General features: G+C 40.8%; 1 protein-coding gene across 1 annotated transcript in view; it reads left to right on the forward strand.

Annotated features, from left to right (window-relative positions):
- Positions 1-20,730, forward strand: part of CCDC162P (coiled-coil domain containing 162) — a 108,287-nt gene that overhangs the window by 48,543 nt on the left and 39,014 nt on the right. The window contains 1 exon segment of the mRNA XM_078370895.1: positions 20,345-20,463. Coding sequence (XP_078227021.1) covers positions 20,345-20,463 — 119 coding nt within the window.

Raw genomic sequence — 20,730 nt, forward strand, 5'->3', positions numbered from 1 at the left:
GATTTTTCATTTAGATCATGAATTATTTTTCTGATTTTATTGAATTGTCTATCTGTTTTCTCTTGTATCTCACTGAGTTGTTTTAATATCACTATTTTGAATTTCTATCCAGGCATTTTATAGAATGCCTTTGCTTTGGGGTCTGTTGCTAGAGAATTACCATGTTCCTTTGGAAGGGTTATATTTCCTTGCTTTTTTGGTTCTTGTATTCTTACATTGACATCTGCCTATCAAGTGGAATGGGTGCCTCTTCCAGTTTTATGGGGTAGCGTTTATAGGGATACATTTTCCCCATAGATGTGTCCTATAGTGTTGGTTAGGTAAGGATGCTTTAGTTTTGGTTCTGGATGGGTATGATTTCTTTGGCTGTATTCAATGTCAGTGGTATCTGCAAGTATCTTACCAGCTGAGGCTCTGGGTGTTTATGAAGTCAGTGGTGTGGCTCTGCTTGAGGTAAAGGCCACCAAGTGGGCCAATTATCAGGTTCTGGGGGGTACACACTGGGCATGGCATCTCTGCTGGTTGCAGGGGTAGTATTGCTGGCAGCAGGCACCAGGCAGGCTGGTTGTTGCTTCCAGGATACTGGTGTAGTACATGGTGGCTCTGCCACTGGAGAAGATGGGTTTGCTGGCAGCTGTAGGCTGCCAGTCATTGGTCACTGGGAAGCCTGCACCTAAATATTTTGGTTAAAAAAAAAGTAACACAAAATTTATCTTAACCATCTTTAAGTACAGTGAATCCTCACTGAATACCATTGATAGTTTCTTGGAAACTGCAACTTTAAACAAAACAACATTTAAGAAAATCAACATTTTTTGTCATCAACATTACAATAAAATAATACAGAATGAAATGCTGTTATTTGAGGACCTGCTCTACGTGTTTTTACTTAAAGTTGTAGTTTCCAAGAGCCTACTGATGACATTAATGAGTATTTACTGTACACAATTCAGGGATACAGAAAATATATCCCTATTAAAATATATCTCTATTATATTTACTTAGTATAATGTCCTCAAGCTTCATCCATGTTGTAGCATGTGTCAGAATTACCTTCATTTTTTAAGGCTGAATAGTATTCCCTTGTAAGTATATACCGCATTTTAAAAAATCTATTCATCTAATATGAGGATCTGTGTTGCTTTCCGCTTTTGGATATTGTCAATAATGTTGCGATGAACATGGAAGTACAAATACTTCTTTAGGTTCCTGCTTTCAATTCTTTTGGATATATACCCAGAAGTACAGTTTCTGGATCACATGGTAATTTTATTTATTTATTTTTTTAGGAACCACCATACTGTTTTCCATAGCATTTGTATCATTTTACAGTCCCACCAACAGTACAAATGTTCCAGTTTTGCTACATCTTCACCAACACTGGTTATTTTATGATTTTTAATAGCAACCATTATAATGGGTGTGAGGTGAAGCCTTACTGTGGTTTTGATTTGAATTTCTCTGATGATTAGTGATGTTGAGCATCTTTTATATGCTTCTTAGCCATTTGTATATCATCTTTAGATAAATAGCTATTCAAATCCTTTGCCTATTTTTTCTTTCACCTTTATTTTTATTTTCATGTTTTGTAATTGACTGCCTATTTTTAAATCAGTTAATTTTATTTTTTGTTATTGAATTGTAGTTATTTTTGCCACAGGGTCTCACTCTGTCACCCAGGCTTAAGTGCAGTAGTGTGATCTTGGCTCACTGCAACCCCCTCCTCCTCGGCTCAAGTGATCCTCCCCCATTAGCCTCTTGAGTAGCTGGGATTACAGGTGTGAACTACTGTATCCAGGCTGGAGTTCTTTATGTATTTTGGCTACTTTTGGGATAGATAATTTGCAAATCTTTTTTTCCATTATATAGGTTAACTCTTCATTTCAATTGATTTGTGTCCCTTGCTGCACAAAATTTTTAAGTTTGGTGTTGTCCTATTTATCTATTTTTGCTTTTGTTGCTTGGACTTTTGGTATTACATTCAAGAAATGGTTGTCAAATTTAATATCATGAAGCATTTCCTCTTTGTTTCCTTCTAAGAGTTTCATAGTTTTAGGTCTTACCTTTAGATGGTTAATTAATTTTAAGTAATTTTTGTATGTGGTGTAATATAAGGATAAAACTTTATTATTTTGCATATGGATATTCAGTTTTCCCAACAACATATATTGAAGACATTGTCCTTTCCCCATTGAGTGGTCTTGGAACTCTTAACCATATATAAGAGGGTTTATTTATAGGCTTTCTCTTCTATTCCATTGTCCTACATGTCTGTCTTTATGCCAATACTATACTGTTTTGATTATTATATCTTTGTAATATTTTTTGAATTCAGGGAGTGAAAGTTCTCCAACTTTGTCCTTTTGGAAAATTGCTTAGCTATTTGAGGTCACTTGAGATTTCATAAAAATTTTAGGATAAATTTTTCTATATCGGCAAGAAATGCCTTAGGTATTTTGATGGGGATTGAAATAAATGATCTTTGAGGTTCTTTGTGATATTAAAGTGACATAGCATATATGTTTCACTGAAATAGCAATTTAGTTATGGGATTATTGTTCAATTCCTTACCTTCAGATGAGAAGTAGGGACATTTATTCAGCTCCTCCTACATGGTAGGTATTATTGCAGCACTCTGGGTGAGACGTCATTGGTATTTTTGTTGGGATGACTTGTGCTGCTCTGCATGGAAAAGCCAGGATTCCTGCAGAGTTAGAAGCCCAGGTCTGTGTCCTTACAAAGCTTGTGCTCTCCTTGTGCTACACTTCTGCCCCCTCTTCCATTGCCCAGAAGCTTTCTAACAGTTGACAAGTTTGCACCCTATGCTGATGGGTGTTTATCTTTTCACTGATACCACAACACTTGTGGGAGTACCGCCTGCTATTATCTTTAGGGGGTTGTTGCATAATTTTTTTTTTTTGAGATGGAGTCTTGCTCTGCCACCCAGGCTGGAGTGCAGTGGCACAATCTTGGCTCACTTCAACCTCCACCTCCCAGGTTCAAGAGCTTATTCTGCCTCAGCCTCCCGAGTAGCTGGGACTACAGATGTGCACCACCACACCCCAGCTAATTTTTGTATTTTTAGTATAGATGGGGTTTCACCATATTGGCCAGGCTGATCTCAAACTTCCTACCTCATGATTCTCCCAACTTGGCCTCCCAAAGCACTGGGATTACAGGTGTGAGCCACCACACCCAGCAGTCACAGAATTTTTTTTTTTTTTAATTTTTTATTGGATTTTAGGTTTTGGGGTACATGAGCATAGCATGCAAGACAGTTGCGTAGGTACACACATGGCAGTGTGCTTTGCTTTTCTTCTCCCCTTCACCCACATTTGGCATTTCTCCCCAGCTATCCCTCCCCACCTCCCCCTCCCACTGGCCCTCCCCTTTTCCCCCCAATAGACCCCAGTGTTTAGTACTCCCCTTTCTGTGTCCATGTGTTCTCATTTTTCATCACCCACCTATGAGTGAGAATATGCAGTGTTTCATTTTCTGTTCTTGTGTCAGTTTGCTGAGGATGATGTTCTCCAGATTCATCCATGTCCCTACAAACGACACAAACTCATCATTTCTGATTGCTGCATAATATTCCATGGTGTATATGTGCCACATTTTTCCAATCCAGTCTATTATCAATGGGCATTGGGGTTGATTCCAGGTCTTTGCTATTGTAAACAGTGCTGCAATGAACATTCGTGTACATGTGTCCTTATAGTAGAACGATTTATAGTCTTTTGGATATATACCCAGTAATGGGATTGCTGGGTCAAATGGAATTTCTATTTCTAAGGCCTTGAGGAATCGCCACACTGTCTTCCACAATGGTTGAACTAATTTACACTCCCACCAACAGTGTAGAAGTGTTCCTTTTTCTCCACATCCTCTCCAGCATCTGTTGTCTCCAGATTTTTTAATGATCGCCATTCTAACTGGTGTGAGATGGTATCTCAATGTGGTTTTGATTTGCATCTCTCTGATGACCAGTGACGATGAGCATTTTTTCATATGATTGTTGGCCTCATATATGTCTTCTTTCGTAAAGTGTCTGTTCATATCCTTTGCCCACTTTTGAATGGGCTTGTTTGTTTTTTTCCTGTAAATCTGTTTGAGTTCTTTGTAAATTCTGGATATCAGCCCTTTGTCAGATGGGTAGACTGCGAAAATTTTTTCCCATTCTGTTGGTTGCCGATCCACTCTAGTGACTGTTTCTTTTGCCGTGCAGAAGCTGTGGAGTTTGATTAGGTCCCATTTGTCTATTTTGGCTTTTGTTGCCAATGCTTTTGGTGTTTTGGTCATGAAGTCCTTGCCTACTCCTATGTCCTGGATAGTTTTGCCTAGATTTCCTTCTAGGGTTTTTATGGTGCCAGGTCTTATGTTTAAGTCTTTAATCCATCTGGAGTTAATTTTAGTGTAAGGTGTCAGGAAGGGGTCCAGTTTCTGCTTTCTGCACATGGCTAGCCAGTTTTCCCAACACCATTTGTTAAACATGGAATCCTTTCCCCATTGCTTGTTTTTGTCAGGTTTATCGAAGATTGTATAGTTGTATGTATGTTGTGTTGCCTCCAGTGCCTCTGTTTTGTTCCATTGGTCTATATCTCTGTTTTGGTACCAGTACCATGCTGTTTTGATTACTGTAGCCTTGTAGTATAGTTTGAAATCCGGTAGTGTGATACCCCCCGCTGTGTTCTTTTTGCTTAGAATTGACTTGGCTATGCGGGCTCTCTTTTGGTTCCATATGAAGTTCATGGTGGTTTTTTCCAGTTCTGTGAAGAAAGTCAGTGGTAGCTTGATGGGAATAGCGTTGATTCTGTAAATTACTTTGGGCAGTATAGCCATTTTCACGATATTAATTCTTCCTAACCATGAACATGGAATGTTTCTCCATCTGTTTGTGTCCTCTCTGATTTCGTTGAGCAGTGGTTTGTAGTTCTCCTTGTAGAGGTCTCTTACGTTCCTTGTGAGTTGTATTCCAAGGTATTTTATTCTTTTTGTAGCAATTGCGAATGGCAGTTCGCTCTTGATTTGGCTTTCTTTAAGTCTGTTGTTGGTGTAGACGAATGCTTGTGATTTTTGCACATTGATTTTATATCCTGAGACTTTGCTGAAGTTGCTTATCAGTTTCAGGAGTTTTTGGGCTGAGGCAATGGGGTCTTCTAGGTATACTATCATGTCGTCTGCAAATAGAGACAATTTGGCTTCCACCTTTCCTATTTGAATACCCTTTATTTCTTTTTCTTGCCTGATTGCTCTGGCTAGAACTTCCAGTACTATATTGAATAGGAGTGGTGAGAGAGGGCATCCTTGTCTAGTGCCAGATTTTAAAGGGAATGCTTCCAGTTTTTGCCCATTCAGTATGATATTGGCTGTTGGTTTGTCATAAATAGCTTTTATTACTTTGAGATACGTTCCCTCGATACCGAGTTTATTGAGGGTTTTTAGCATAAAGGGCTGTTGAATTTTGTCAAATGTCTTCTCTGCGTCGATTGAGATAATCATGTGGTTTTTGTTTTTGGTTCTGTTTATGTGGTGAATTACGTTGATAGACTTGCGTATGTTGAATCAGCCTTGCATCCCTGGGATGAATCCTACTTGATCATGATGAATAAGTTTTTTGATTTGCTGTTGCAATCGGCTTGCCAATATTTTATTGAAGATTTTTGCATCTATGTTCATCATGGATATTGGCCTGAAGTTTTCTTTTCTCGTTGGGTCTCTGCCGGGTTTTTGTATCAGGATGATATTGGTCTCATAAAATGATTTGGGAAGGATTCCCTCTTTTTGGATTGTTTGAAATAGTTTTAGAAGGAATGGTACCAGCTCCTCCTTGTGTGTCTGGTAGAATTCGGCTGTGAACCCGTCTGGACCTGGGCTTTTTTTGTGTGGTAGGCTGTTAATTGCTGCCTCAACTTCAGACCTTGTTATTGGTCTATTCATAGTTTCAGCTTCCTCCTGGTTTAGGCTTGGGAGGACACAGGAGTCCAGGAATTTATCCATTTCTTCCAGGTTTACTAGTTTATGCGCATAGAGTTGTTTGTAATATTCTCTGATGATGGTTTGAATTTCTGTGGAATCTGTGGTGATTTCCCCTTTATCATTTTTTATTGCATCTATTTGGTTGTTCTCTCTTTTATTTTTAATCAATCTGGCTAGTGGTCTGTCTATTTTGTTGATCTTTTCAAAAAACCAGCTCTTGGATTTATTGATTTTTTGAAGGGTTTTTCGTGTCTCAATCTCCTTCAGAGTCACAGAATTTTTAAGTGTGCTATGATGTATATCTGAATACTTATAGTGCTGAACGGACAGATATATTTGGGGAATCATGATGCTGGACTTTAACTTTATTTTTTAATTGAATAAAGTCCCACCTAGACTTTCTTCCTTGTTCACATGTATGTGACCAAAGTCTTGCTGATAAAAAGGGAATATGCTTCTCATAACCCTTCCTTCTCATCTCTATTCTACCTGAGATTTCCAGCCCTGAGTGGGTAATGCAAGTGCTCCAAGATCATGCTACAAAGACAGTCATGCTAGCTCCACATCATCCATCTTTTGTGGCTTCCCAGGGTTTTCATCAGTGCAACTATGACCAAGTCTAGGAGAATATTTATAGCAACACCAACTTTTGTCAGGTACTACCGGAAGAAATAACCAATATGCCTTTTTATTCAACTTGCCACCTGTGTGTAGACCTTAGATATTTACTTTTTTTTTTTTTTGAAACCCTCCCCACCAAAATCTCTATTATCTATCCAGGTTTATTTTCATTATAAGAAAGATTAAGTGCTAATTAAAAAGAAAGATGTAGGCTGGGCACGGTGGCTCACGCCTGTAATCCCAGCACTTTGGGAGGCCGAGGCAGGCGGATCACGAGGTCAAGAGATCGAGACCATCCTGGCCAACATGGTGAAACCCCGTCTCTATTAAAAATACAAAAATTAGCTGGGCTTGGTGGCACACGCCTGTAGTCCAGCTGCTCGGGAGGCTGAGGCAGGAGAATTGCTTGAACCTGGGAGGCGGAGGTTGCGGTGAGCCGAGATCGCGCCACTGCCCTGCAGCATGATGCCTGGTGACGGAGGGAAACTCTGTCTCAAAAAAAAAAAAGATATAAAGAAGTGTAACATAAGGTGTTGTTCCTACAAGGACAGATACTTAAACCAGTAAATACCAAGGCAGGCTGTACATTCTAGGGCTAAGCCCCCAATGAGTCGAACAGTTATTAAATACTGTATTTAGAAAGTAGTCCCCAAAGGGTTGATTCTATTGGGGAAAGCCCCTTCCTTGAAGGAGAGGAAATTGAGCTGGGTTTGAAGGAAGCATAAGACATAGGGAAGTGGTGGGGAGGAAAGTAGGGAGTGCATTCTAGGAGGTACAGCAGGAAGGGCATGTTGAGGAGATAATGTATGTGACAGATTCAAAGCCAGCTTAGTTAAGTGGAAGATTCATGTGGAAATACAGTGAAAAGAAAAGATGTTTGTTTGTCAGGGGGAGGTGCTGGTTCCCGAAAAAGGAATCTATGCTTTATCCTATAAGGAAAATATTTTATACAAAGGTGTATTTTTAAGGAAAATTAATGTGGCAACAAAATGTTAGTTGGACTGAAAGAGGAAGAGTTTGGAGGCAAGGAAGCCAGATCGGTAGCTGCTGTACAGGATAGGCATGAGGTTTGGAAGTGAAAAGAAGTTTATTCACAAAGCTAGTGTGTATGTATCTTTACAATGGCACCATAACATTTTGATGCTTTTATCTGATATTATTTGTCACTCTAAAAGAAGAGTTTCGTTTTCTTTGCCTATTTAAGTTGGGAAGACCCAAATATGTTTCTAGTCTAAGGGGAGGAAGCAGTAGAGAAGAGGACATAGAAATATGAAAAGGGAAATGTGAGAAACAGATGACCCTGGGGAAGAGGAGGGGTTGTGACGAAGAAACCAGATGGAGGAGTAATTATGAGAAATCAAGAATAACATCACATCCCTTGAGGTGAATGGGATACGTAGAATTTTCAGGTGTCAAAAGGTAAGATGTGAGTGCTCCTGGCTGGTCCTGCCTGTCTCAGAGAGAGGAGGGAGGTGGAGGACGTCTGCATTAGTGAAGTGGACAGCAAGAGCTGCATGTGAGGAGGTACATGGCTATGGGAAAGGCCACAGGACCATAAGAAAGAGGAAAATACATGAACGACTGCATAGTCAAGAGGCTTCAGGTAAAACTCAATGCTATGAATTCTAGTGAGCCCCTTTTGTGTAAATTCTATTACTTTCACCCCTAAACATGATTGTAGAGTGCCTGAAAATTGTATAGAGTCAAAGGTATGGGGAAGTTGGGTAGAATGTTGGAGAAAGAAGCACTGTCATGTTCCATTATCCCAGGCCGGATATGGGGAAAAGAGAGTCCTCAAGGTGTCTAGTGAGTTATGGATTAGTTGGGAGTGTGAGAGCATGCTGTGTGCACACGCGCGTGCGTGCACGCGCATACACACACACACACACACTCCTTCTGTAACTGTTCCATTTGTTTGGGCAAGGATCTAGAGATCTAGTGAGAAATGAGTTGGCCACACAGATCAGGAGCAGGGGCAACATATCATAGCATGGATCTTCCTGGCCCCTGAGTTTCCTGACAGGGTATGCAACTACCAGTGAGTGACACACTCCTTGGCTGGCATCCTGCCAGAGTTGAAAAAATAGCACTTTTTTTTGTATTTCATTGCCATTTTACAACTGAAGTATGTATCACCATTCAGGAAAATCTTACATGAACAAGGAGACATTAAAACAATTTGGACTCTCCTGTTCTTGAACCAAACATAGAGGCTGTAGAGTAGGGGAGAAAGGAGTGAGAAGGCAGTCTATCCCAGGGTCTCAGGACTGTGTCTTGTTTTCTAAGATCCTGGACCTTCTAAGATCATTTACCTCATTTTTTTCCTTTTTTTTTTTTTTTTTTTTTTTCCTTCCTTCCTTCCTTCCTTCCTTCCTTCCTTTCCTCCCTCCTTCCATCCTTCCTTCCCTCCCTCCCTGCCTCCCTCCCTCCTTCCTTTCTTCTTTTTTTTTTTTTTGACAGAGTCTCACTCTGTCACCCAGGCTGCAGTGCAGTGGTATGATCTCAGCTCACCGCAATCTCTGCCTCCCAGATTTAAGCGATTCTCATGCCTCAGCCACTGAAGTAGATGGGACCACAGGTGTGCACCACCACCTCTGACTAATTTTCATATTTTTAGTAGAGATGGGGTTTCTCCATGTTGGCCAGGCTGGTCTTGAACTCCTGACCTCAAGTGATTCACCTGATTCAGCTTCCCAAAGTATTGGGATTACAGGCATGAGCCATTATGCCCAGCCTTGGACAGTTTACTTCTTGATGCTTATGTAATAATCATCCTTTATCTGGGAGTTCTGGTATTAACATCTGAGGGCCATCAACACAAATCTGTTTTCCCCTTGAGTAAGAGAATAGGGGAGTTAAATTCCAGGGGTCCACAAAGGGGTGAGAGGAGACAAATAAGGGTGAGGAGAGGTAGGAATAAAGGAGGAGGGAGTCAGAGATGAACAGCTTCATGTTTGAAATGATGGAGAAACAGTAAGGCCCAGGGTGTGGCCTGGCCACCAGGCAACTGAGTTGTAGCAGTGCTCATAGGCACTTAGGGGATTTAGGGGGTTACCTCTGTAGGACCACTGTGCCAGTGAAAAGCAGAAGGTAAACAGTGAGAGCAGGAGATGGTGGCTCAGGTAAGTGCCGAGTGGCAGAAAACACCGAGCTACAGCAACAGTGTGAGAAACTACTGGAAATGGAAGTAGGAAAATCTTCTGCTTCTCTTCTCCCAGCCATGCAGTGGAGGGGACAACTAACACTTTTTGCTCCTACTGCTTTCTTCCACTTGCAGAGGGGATGGAAATTCAGGTACTGATAGGATGCAGTCTGTGTTTTTACCAAAGTCTGCTTTGAATGCAGTTGCCCAAATAGAAAAGAAAATCACTTGCTCTAGCTATTTACTGATATATAAATGTTGTTCTTGGAATCTTGGAATTCCCCAAAGGAAGAAAAATATCAGCACTGCATTTTGAAGTTGACTTACGGTAAATAGACCATAAAGAGACTTATAATACCTGCAGATTTTCAGATTCCAGAGATAGGACACGAGGAGAGACACATGACACACACACCCATCACTCTATAAATTAGGATCACAAAAGTTTTCTACTTTCTCATTCATTCATTCCATGATTATTACATGGATATTGCCTTTGTATCAGGAACTGTAATTGGGTTAGGGGATGAAACAGACCCAGTCCCTGCCTGAGAGCAACATACAATAAACAAGTGAACAAAGAAATCAACCTACATCTCTAACTTGTGAGTGTCACTAAGAATACAGTGGGCAGAGAACAATGGGTGGAGAGGAATACCCGCTGACAGAGGTCAGCCAAATCTTGGGGTGGGAGTATTGAGTTGAATTTCATGAATGAGAAGGAGGCAGCCATGCAAACAGCCTGGAGAAGAGAAGTATTCCCTTCCCTCCCCTCCCCTCCCCTCCCCTCCCCTCCCCTCCCCTCCCCTCCCCTCCCCTCCCCTCCCCTCCCCTCCCCTCCCCTCCCCTCCCTTCCCCTCCCCTCCCCTCCCTTCCCCTCCCTTCCCTTCCCTTCCCTTCCCTTCCCTTCCCTTCCTTCCCCTTTCCTTTTTCCTTTTTCCTTCCCTTCCCTTTTCCCCCCTTTCCTTTCTCTTCCTTTGCTTTTTTCCCCCTTTCCTTTCCTTTCTTTTGTTCTTTTTTTTTTCTGGGTTTAAGGATAGAAATTCTGAGGCAACAGCCCAACATTTTCTACTTTTCTTCACATTTCCCCATGGGTGTCACTTTGTGACCTCCTTGAGTATTTCTGCTTTGATCAAGAGTTACTTTATACTGTATCAGGGACCCACTGGTAGCATGTAGCCATTCTGGATTTTAAATGCTAGTCAAATCAGACGAGGATTAAGTAAAAATGTGGCAGCTAGGAGGAGTTATGGGAATGCGAGTATGAATCTTTTATTTTTTTATTGCATTTTAGGTTTTGGGGTACATGTGAAGAACATGCAAGATCGTTGCATAGGTACACACATGACAGTGTGATTTGCTGCCTTCCTCCCCATCACCTATATCTGGCATTTCTCCCCATGCTATCTCTCCCCAACTCCCCACCCCCCACTGTCCCTCTCCTATTCCCCCCAACAGACCCCAGTGTGTGATGCTCTGCTCCCTGTGTCCACGTGTTCTCATTGTTCAACACCTGCCTATGAGTGAGAACATGCGGTGTTTGATTTTCTGTTCTTGTGTCAGTTTGCTGAGAATGATGGTTTCCAGGTTCATCCATGTCCCTACAAAGGACACGAACTCATCGTTTTTGATGGCTGCATAATATTCCATGGTGTATATGTGCCACGTTTTCCCTGTCCAGTCTATCATTGATGGGCATTTGGGTTGGTTCCAGGTCTTTGCTATTGTAAACTGTGCTGCAATGAACATTCGTGTGCATGTGTCCTTATAGTAGAACGATTTATAATCCTTTGGATATATACCCAGTAGTGGGATTGCTGGGTCAAATGGAATTTCTATTTCTAGGTCCTTGAGGAATTCCCACACTGTCTTCCACAATGGTTGAACTAATTTACACTTCCACCAGCAGTGTAAAAGTGTTCCTATTTCTCCACATCCTCTCCAGCATCTGCTGTCTGCAGATTTTTTAATGATTGCCATTCTAACTGGCATGAGATGGTATCTCAATGTAGTTTTGATTTGCATTTCTCTAATGACCAGTGAGCATTTTTTCATATGTTTGTTGGCCTCATGTATGTCTTTTTCTTGTAAAGTGTCTGTTCATATTCTTCACCCACTTTTGAATGGGCTTGTTTGATTTTTTCTTGTAAATCTGTTTTAGTTCTTTGTAGATTCTGGGAATCAGCCCTTTGTCAGATGGGTAGACTGCAAACATTTTTTCCCATTCTGTTGGTTGCTGATTCACTCTAATGACTGTTTTACTGTGCAGAAGCTCTGGAGTTTGTAGGTCCCATTTGTCTATTTTGGCTTTTGTTGCCAATGCTTTTGGTGTTTTGGTCATGAAGTCCTTGCCTACTCCTATGTCCTGGATGGTTTTGCCTAGATTTTCTTTGAGGGTTTTTATGGTGTTAGGTCTTATGTTTAAGTCTTGAATCCATCTGGAGTTAATTTTAGTGTAAGGTGTCAGGAAGGGGTCTAGTTTCTGCTTTCTGCACATAGCTAGCCAGTTTTCCCAACACCATTTATTAAATAGGGAATCATTTCCCCATTGCTTGTTTTTGTCAGGTTTATCAAAGATTGTATGGTTGTAGATATGTTGTGTTGCCTCCAAGGCCTCTGTTCTGTTCCATTGGTCTATATCTCTGTTTTGGTACCAGTACCATGCTGTTTTGATTACTGTAGCCTTACAGTATAGTTTGAAGTTCGGTAGTGTATTGCCCCCCGCTGTGTTCTTTTTGCTTAGAATTGACTTGGCTATGTGGGCTCTCTTTTGGTTCCATATGAAGTTTAAGGTGGTTTTTTCCAGTTCTGTGAAGAAGGCCATTGGTAGCTTGATGGGGATAGCATTGAATCTGTAAATTCCTTTGGGCAGTGTGGCCATTTTTATGATATTGATTCTTCCTAACCATGAACATGGCATGTTTCTCCATCTGTTTGTGTCCTCTCTTATTTTGTTGAGCAGTGGTTTATAGTTCTCCTTAAAGAGGTCCTTTACGTTCCTTGTTAGTTGTATTCCTAGATATTTTATTCTCTTTGTAGCAATTGTGAATGGCAGTTCGTTCTTGATTTGGCTCTCTTTAAGTCTGTTATTGGTGTATAGGAATGCTTGTGATTTTTGCACATTGATTTTGTATCCTGAGACTTTGCTGAAGTTGCTTATCAGTTTCAGGAGATTTCGGGCTGAGACGATGGGGTCTTCTAGATATACTATCATGTTCTCTGCAAATAGAGACAATTTAGCTTCCCCTTTCCTATTTGAATACCCTTTATTTTTTTTTCTTGCCTGATTGCTCTGGCTAGAACTTCCAGTACTATATTGAATAGGAGTGGTGAGAGAGGGCATCCTTGTCTAATGCCAGATTTCAAAGGAAATGCTTCCAGTTTTTGCCCATTCAGTATGATATTGGCTGTTGGTTTGTTGTAAATAGCTTTTATTATTTTGATATACGTTTCGTCAATACCTAGTTTATTGAGGGTTTTTAGCATAAAGAGCTGTTGAATTTTGGTGAAGGCCTTCTCTGCATCTGTTGAGATAATCATGTGGTTTTTGTCTTTGGTTCTGTTTATGTGGTGAATTACGTTTATAGACTTGCGTATGTTGAACCAGCCTTGCATCCCCGGGATGAATCCTACTTGATCATGGGGGATAAGCTTTTTGATGTGCTGTTGCAATTGGCTTGCCTGTATTTTATTGAAGATTTTTGCATCTATGTTCATCATGGATATTGGCCTGAAGTTTCTTTTCTTGCTGAGTCTCTGCTGGGTTTTGGTATCAGGATGATGTTGGTCTCATAAAATGATTTGGGAAGGATTCCCTCTCTTTGGATTGCTTGGAATAGTTTCAGAAGGAATGGTACCAGCTCCTCTTTGTATGTCTGGTAGAATTAGGCTGTGAACCCGTCTGGACCTGGGCTTTTTTTGTGTGGTAGACTCTTAATTGCTGCCTCAACTTCAGACCTTGTTATTGGTCTATTCAGGGTTTTGACTTCTTCCTGGTTTAGGCTTGAGAGGATGCAAGTGTCCAGGAATGTATCAATTTCTTCCAAGTTTACTAGTTTATGTGCATAGAGTTGTTTGTAATAATCTCTGATGATGGTTTGAATTTTTGTGGAATCTATGGTGATATCCCCTTTATTGTTTTTTATTGCATCTATTTGATTATTCTCTCTTTTCTTTTTTATTAATCTGGCTAGTGGTCTATTTTGTTGATCTTTTTGAAAAACCAGCTCCTGGATTTATTGATGTTTTGAAGGACTTTTTATGTCTCTATCTCCTTCAATTCCACTCTGATCTTAGTTACTTCTTGTCTTCTGCTAGGTTTTGAGTTTTTTTGATCTTGCTCCTCTAGCTCTTTCAATTTTCATGATAGGGTGACGATTTTAGATCTCTCCTTTCTTCTCATGTGGGCATTTATTGCTATATATTTTCCTCTACAGACTGCTTTAAATGTGTCCCAGAGATTCTCAATGCAAAGAAACTAAGAACCTTGAAAAAATATTTGATGAAATGCTAATGAGAATAAACAACTTAGAAAGGAATATAAGTGAATTGATGTAGCTGAGAAACACAACATGAGAACTTCGCAAAGCATACACAAGTTTCAACAGTCGAATTGACCAAGCAGAAGAAAGGATATCAGAGGTCGATCAATGCAATGAAATAAAATGAGAAGTCAAAATTAGAGAAAAGAGGGTAAAAAGGAATGAACAAAGTCTCCAAGAAATATGGGACTATGTGAAAAGACCTATCTACGTTTGATAGGTGGGTATGAATCTTAAAGCTGTGTTACTGTTCTGCAAACATGTAGCGGTCGGGTGAGGATTTTAGCATCTGCATGCTGGTCAGCATTTTAATTCTGAATTTGGCAAGTGGCAAACAATACCTCATGACAGATAAGTTTCTTAAGGGCCTTCTGCATAAAGAAAAACAAACCTCATAGGACTGTGTCCATTTTGGCATCTCTGAGAGAATAAATATAATCACTAATTGTAGCACAACTTCAGAACAGCTTTTGATCAATTCTCACTGAATGTCATTCATCAGTAACCTTTCCTTTTTTGTTGTTTGTTTTATTTTTGTTTTTGACAGGGTCTTACTCTGTCACCCAGGCTACAGTGCAGTGGTGCCATTTCAGCTCACTGTAGCCTTTGCCTCCTGGGTTCAAGTGATCCTCCCGCCTCAACCCCCAGAGTAGCTGGGACTACATATGTGTGGGTGAGTGCGCACCATCACTCCCGGCTAATTTTTTTTTTTGTAGAGACAGATAGGGTTTTACCAGGTTGCAAAGCAATCTGCCTGCCTCAGCCTCCCAAAGTGCTAGGATTATGGGCATGAGCCACTCACTATGCCCGGCCCCACTTTCCTTCGGGAGTTTTAAAAATTTAGTTTGAGATTTACAGAAAAGCTGCAAAGACAGTACAAAGAGTTCCCATATGCTCCTACTCAATTTCTTATATTATTGACATCTTACACTGTAGTGATACATTTGTCATACCCAAGGAACCAACACTGGAACATTACTGTTAACTAAACTAGACTTCATCTGGATTTCACCAGTTTTTCTATTAACGTTCTCTTTCTGCCCCAGGATCCAATCCAGGGTACCACATGACATTTAGTCATCATCCCTCTCCAGCCTCCTCCACTCTGTGACAGCTCCTCAGTCTTTTCTTATTTGTCATGACATTGACAATCTTTAGGAGTACTGGCCTAGCAACCTGTAGACTTTTGCCTGATTTGAGTTCCTCTGATATTTTCTTGTGGTTACACTGGGTTTATGGGTTTAGAGGAAAAAGAATATCACAGAGACTAAGTGTCCTCACCACATCCTATCCTGGGAACATGATATCAACATGACATCACCACTGATGTTAATCTAGCTCACTTGGTTAAGCCATTGGTGATTGCCAGGTTTCTCCACTCAAGTTACCATTTTTCTCTTTAAGGAATTTAACAAAATTAAGTTTAAATCATAGAAGTAATAAATAAATGTCTTATCCTTGTAAAAAAATGAAACATTACCAAAAAGTTAAATTCCCCTTTAACTACTCCCTGTCACCCATCCTGGTCCCCATTCCACCTCCTTACAGGCAAACACTGTTATTACTTTAACCTTTTCAATGCATTTACATGCATATGTATGTCCCCATAAAATATACATATAAGTTTGTGTTTGAGGTTTTTCTATAAATGATATATCGTACTATATGGATACCTTTCTGCAATTTGCTTTTTTCACCCAACAATATGTCTTGGAGCTCCACTGTTCTTTCCAATGGCTGAGTTGCATTTTATTGTATACTACAGATTACACCCCAGCTAGGATCCTCTGGAACCTGTAATTATTAGATCAAGTTACTCATGTTCACAAAAAAAGCACATTTATTAAAATGGCTATTTATAGACATTACATACTGCTATTGACCATTGTATTTTCAAAGATATGGTTTAAATTGGTCAGTGTTGTTTTAACTTCATAGAGTAGTAAAGCAGCAGGAAACACCACATCCAGGTTGCAGTGTCAAGGAGCAGTGCTAGAGCCCTTCCTTTGCCTCTTCCCACTGACCACACCAAGGAGAGAAGGAGAGAGCCATTGTGTTTTTCTGTATGTTACTGCTCCCCTGCATTTCCAGGTCTAATGTAATGTGGTGAGAAGAAGGTGTGCTCGCACAGAAATGGTGGTGTAGACAGTAGCTCCAATGTGCAAGACATTCAGTGAAACATAAGACATTCTTTTTCTGGTTCTTCTCATCAAATTCAATAAAACATTCACTTAAAATTTTTTTTCTGATGACAATAGTGGCATGTGTTTAACACAGAAAATTAGGGAAATATAGAAAAATACAAGAAAGAATTAAAATCACTCCTTATTGTACCACCCAGAATATCAACAGTATTATTAATATTTGATATATATCCTTCTAGTCTTTGTTTCAGTGGATAAACCCATGTAAACAGCAGAGACATTTTGGGTGTGGGGAATATATAACAGACTTACTTTTCCTACTACTCCCACTCCATTTCCCCTGCCAACTTCTCAGATGAAAATGAGATTTGCAATCAGCAGAAATCTCTGAACTGTCTAAATACATGAACTTGGTCATGCTGACAAAGGGTTGCAGGCAGTAAAGGTCAGCAGATTCCCACACCCAGGCAGGGAGAATGAACACAGATGAGGTTGCCCTGCTGCTTACCTGCACTGCCTATGGTACGCTTAAGGGACTATGCTCCTGGGCTTGGTATTTGCTAAGCAGTTTCCTTTTGTGGGATATTGTTGGTCCCTTTTGCTGGAGGATGCTGGGCGCTCTCCTTTTTCTGTTCCAGCTGATCCGTGCTCCCTTCCATTCTTCCAGGCCACCTGTGTGTCCAGCAGTACTTTTGTGGTTTGTTTAGTCAGTTCTTCAAATGTCTTCCACTGTAACTTGACGTCACTTTCTGTCCTGTCCTATGTAATTCTGGGTAATTTTAGAAGCAGCTGAAAGCGTCACAATCCCATCAGAGAAAGGATGTGGCTCAGAGCCTTCCTTCTGGGACCACATCAAGCAGTGCTGAACGGCAACCCGAGAGTGCTACAGGCTGGGAGGCAAAAGGCTCCACTGAACCCTCTCACCCCAAATTCATAAGAACTGTCAAAATTCAGCTACCCTCAGGGTATATGCTTTCCTATAGATTTTAAAAACATAACAGAGATGTTCTTTATTTTGGAATGATGATCTTCTGTTTTAAGGAACAGGAGTGCACATGTGAGTGCACCAAACCTCACAGGATCTTTTACAATCCTAGGGTTGTGGGATGTTTACACAGAAATACACCGATGTGTACACTGATTTGGAAGCGAAGTCTACCTACAGGCAGAATGGGCAATCACTTAATGCTACTCAATTGGACAACTTTCTAACCCAGTTTTCCTAATATTTCTGTCAACATTTCCCTTCCCCACTTCCTGTCAAAAGCCTGGTAGTTTATTTTTAGAGTCTTGGGGACTGTATTAGTTAAAATTAGGTTTGGCTGTTGGTCATGGTAAAATGAAATGACAGAGGATTAAAGGAGGTGGAAATTTTGCTCTCTGTCCCTCATATGAACATTTCATAGTATGATGTACAGAGCTGGTGTGGTGGCATTGCACCTTGGAGCCCTCAAGGCTCTCAGCCCTGTCTATTTTGGAGTTCTAACAAACGTGGCTCCATATTCGAGATCAACGCCCACTCTGAGACGGAGCTCCAGCTGTCACATTCATGCTCTACATAGCAGGATGGAGAAGGGATGAAGAAGCTGCCTCTACTGGAAATTCTCAGGAACTGCAGCATGGCACTTTACTCCCATGCCGTTGTCAGTAGCCGCAGCTAGCTGCAAGAGAGGCTTGGACATGTTGTGTTTATCTGGGTGATCAGGTGGCAAGATAAATATTCAGTTACTGTAGGAAAAGAGGAAAATGGCTTTTGGGGAAAAACTAGCAGTTTCTATGATAAGAACTTGTTGGAATTCCAGGAACCAGTTATTAGAATATAACCCGGGCGGGGGGTGGGGAGTGCCTAGCTCAGCCATTGGGTTTCCTAGCTCAGTACTTTTGTGGGGATTGGTGCCACTATGAAAGTGCACACCTTATGCGATTGGGGCATATGCCCAGGGACAGGCAGAGAGGGCAGCTAAGAAGAGGCTGCCCAGAGGACAAGAGGCAGGACCTCAGACCAGCATTTCCTTCCTCATGGTGTTAGCTGGGGCTGGGGTACATGACCACATCCCTCTCAGCATCAGGGAAGATGACTATGGAAATAAGTGTAAATCATGAATGCTGTGAGAGGTCTTACAGGACTAATGAAGTTCACAACAGGAGAGAACTGGCATCTTGAGCAACCGTTAGGTGCCAGGCACTAAGCTGGAGGTTTTATATACCATCTATTATTTAACTCTCACAATGCCTTATCATTTTCCATTATCATGCCATTGTACAAATGTGGAGACAGGTTCATGACTGTAAATGACCGAACCATATAGCTAATACATAGAAAGAAGCTTTATCCATCGAGCTCTCTCAGTACAAAACAAGACTAGATTAGAGAGGTTCAAGGTCTTAAACATATACATTCTTGTATCAACTTTTTATAAAGTGAATTACATAAAACACAGGGAGCTAGATGACTATTATTTAAAAGCTGTGAATACTTTCATGAAACAAAGATTTGTTTAGTAAAAACAATGACCTCCCTAATTTATTGTAGAAATCCAGATATCAGGTTGAATAGGTCAGCTTGAAGTAGAGCAAGCTCCTTTTCTACTTGCTTATCTAAATATGCTTTGATTATGAGGTTTACTTTTGCAATGACCTGACTGTGATTTTGTTAATAATATTGCAAATGTTTATGTGATTTGGTTAATGCTAATTTTTTGATAGAATGAAAATATGAAGGATGATGACCTCTCCATGAAACAAAATGAAAATGACCTATCACAAATAAGTCTCCGCCAACCTGCTGATGGGCCTCTCAAGCAGATACAATAGACAGAGTAAATTAAATTATACTGTTGTGACTCAAAAAAGTAGATTAAAACACTGTGGGGAAAACTGAGTGACTGATTAATATGTAATTTACATGTTAACTCAAAAATATTTGCAGTCAGAATGAAAGCAAGACTTTTAAAATGGGTCAGGCAACACAATTCATGCTTCATCCAAAGACTGTGTTTTTAATGAGAGTTGTTGCTAACAGAAACTTCTTTTTACATATATACATATAGAGTAATTATTTCCCCTCAGTACATTTATAAAGGGAAACTATTATGAAATACCCTTAAATTAAATAAAATGACTTCAGTTTGGTGCATGTGAATTTTTGGAATCCCTTTGTGGTGAAATGCACTTATGATATCTCTCCTGCCTGCTAAAGGTACAACTATGCAATGTCCCTACAACTGCTGGGCTTGGATGATGGCATTGAGCCCAGTGATAGGAATGCTGTCCTGATGAGAGGGGCATACTTGTCCTTTCTGTATCTGCACCACCTTTGAATCTGAGAACTGCAGGTATGTGGAAAGCAGGCATCAGAAATGTCTGGTTGTCTAGAAAAGGGGCTTTTCTGCTATTTCAATAGCAAATACCATTTGATGCTTTTGCCTTTTTTTTTGAGACAGAGTCTTACTCTGTCACCAGGCTGGAGTGCAGTGGTGCCATCTCAGCTAACTGCAACCTCCTCCTCCCAGGGTCAAGTGATTCTCCTGCCTCAGCCTCCTGAGTAGCTGGGACTACAGCCGTAGGCCACTATGCCCAGCTAATTTTTGTATTTTTACTAGAGACGGGATTTCACCATGTTGGCCAGGATGGTCTCAATCTCTTGACCTTGTAATCCACCCACCACGGCTTCCCAAAGTGCTGGGATTACAGGCTGAGCCACTGCACCCGGCCTCTTTTTTTTTTTTTAACATGGAATCAGCCTCTTTCCAGGGTGGTGTGTCCCTTTCTCCACAGTAGGGTTGACCTGCCATCAAGTTGTATTCTACAGGGTGAACTAGGCACAGGGCGGGTCCTGATTCTGTTCTTTCTTTGTTTCAAGCATCTGCTTAGGAATTTTGAATTAACAATCAACACTTTGGGTCTTACCTTGGTTTCAGGGAACCTGGTCCCCACCATGGAAGATTATTCCTGGGCAAATATGGCAAAAGGAGTTCTGGGCACATCACAGGGCCTGGCCGCTCACCACTACATCCACAAGATGCCTACAGAGCACAAGGTGAGGTGTCGTGCTGAGATTTTCTCTTCCTTGATTATCCTACCTCCCAAAACCACCCTCTAGATAAGACCTGGAATGAGTTAACATGAGGGAGTAACAGATGGGGGGTTCTTAGGGAAGAGACTTTTTAATCCCAAGAAAATACAAGGTCTGCTTAAGAGTAAGTCACAGGTGGAGAGTGCCCTCAAGCAGCCCTGGAGGCCACACTGGGAAGGAAGAACTAGAGTTTGAGACGCCTTTCTGTTACTCTGACCTGAGAACTTGACA

The sequence above is a fragment of the Callithrix jacchus genome, chromosome 4 (assembly GCF_049354715.1).
Source record: "Callithrix jacchus isolate 240 chromosome 4, calJac240_pri, whole genome shotgun sequence".
Lineage (NCBI taxonomy): Eukaryota > Metazoa > Chordata > Mammalia > Primates > Cebidae > Callithrix > Callithrix jacchus.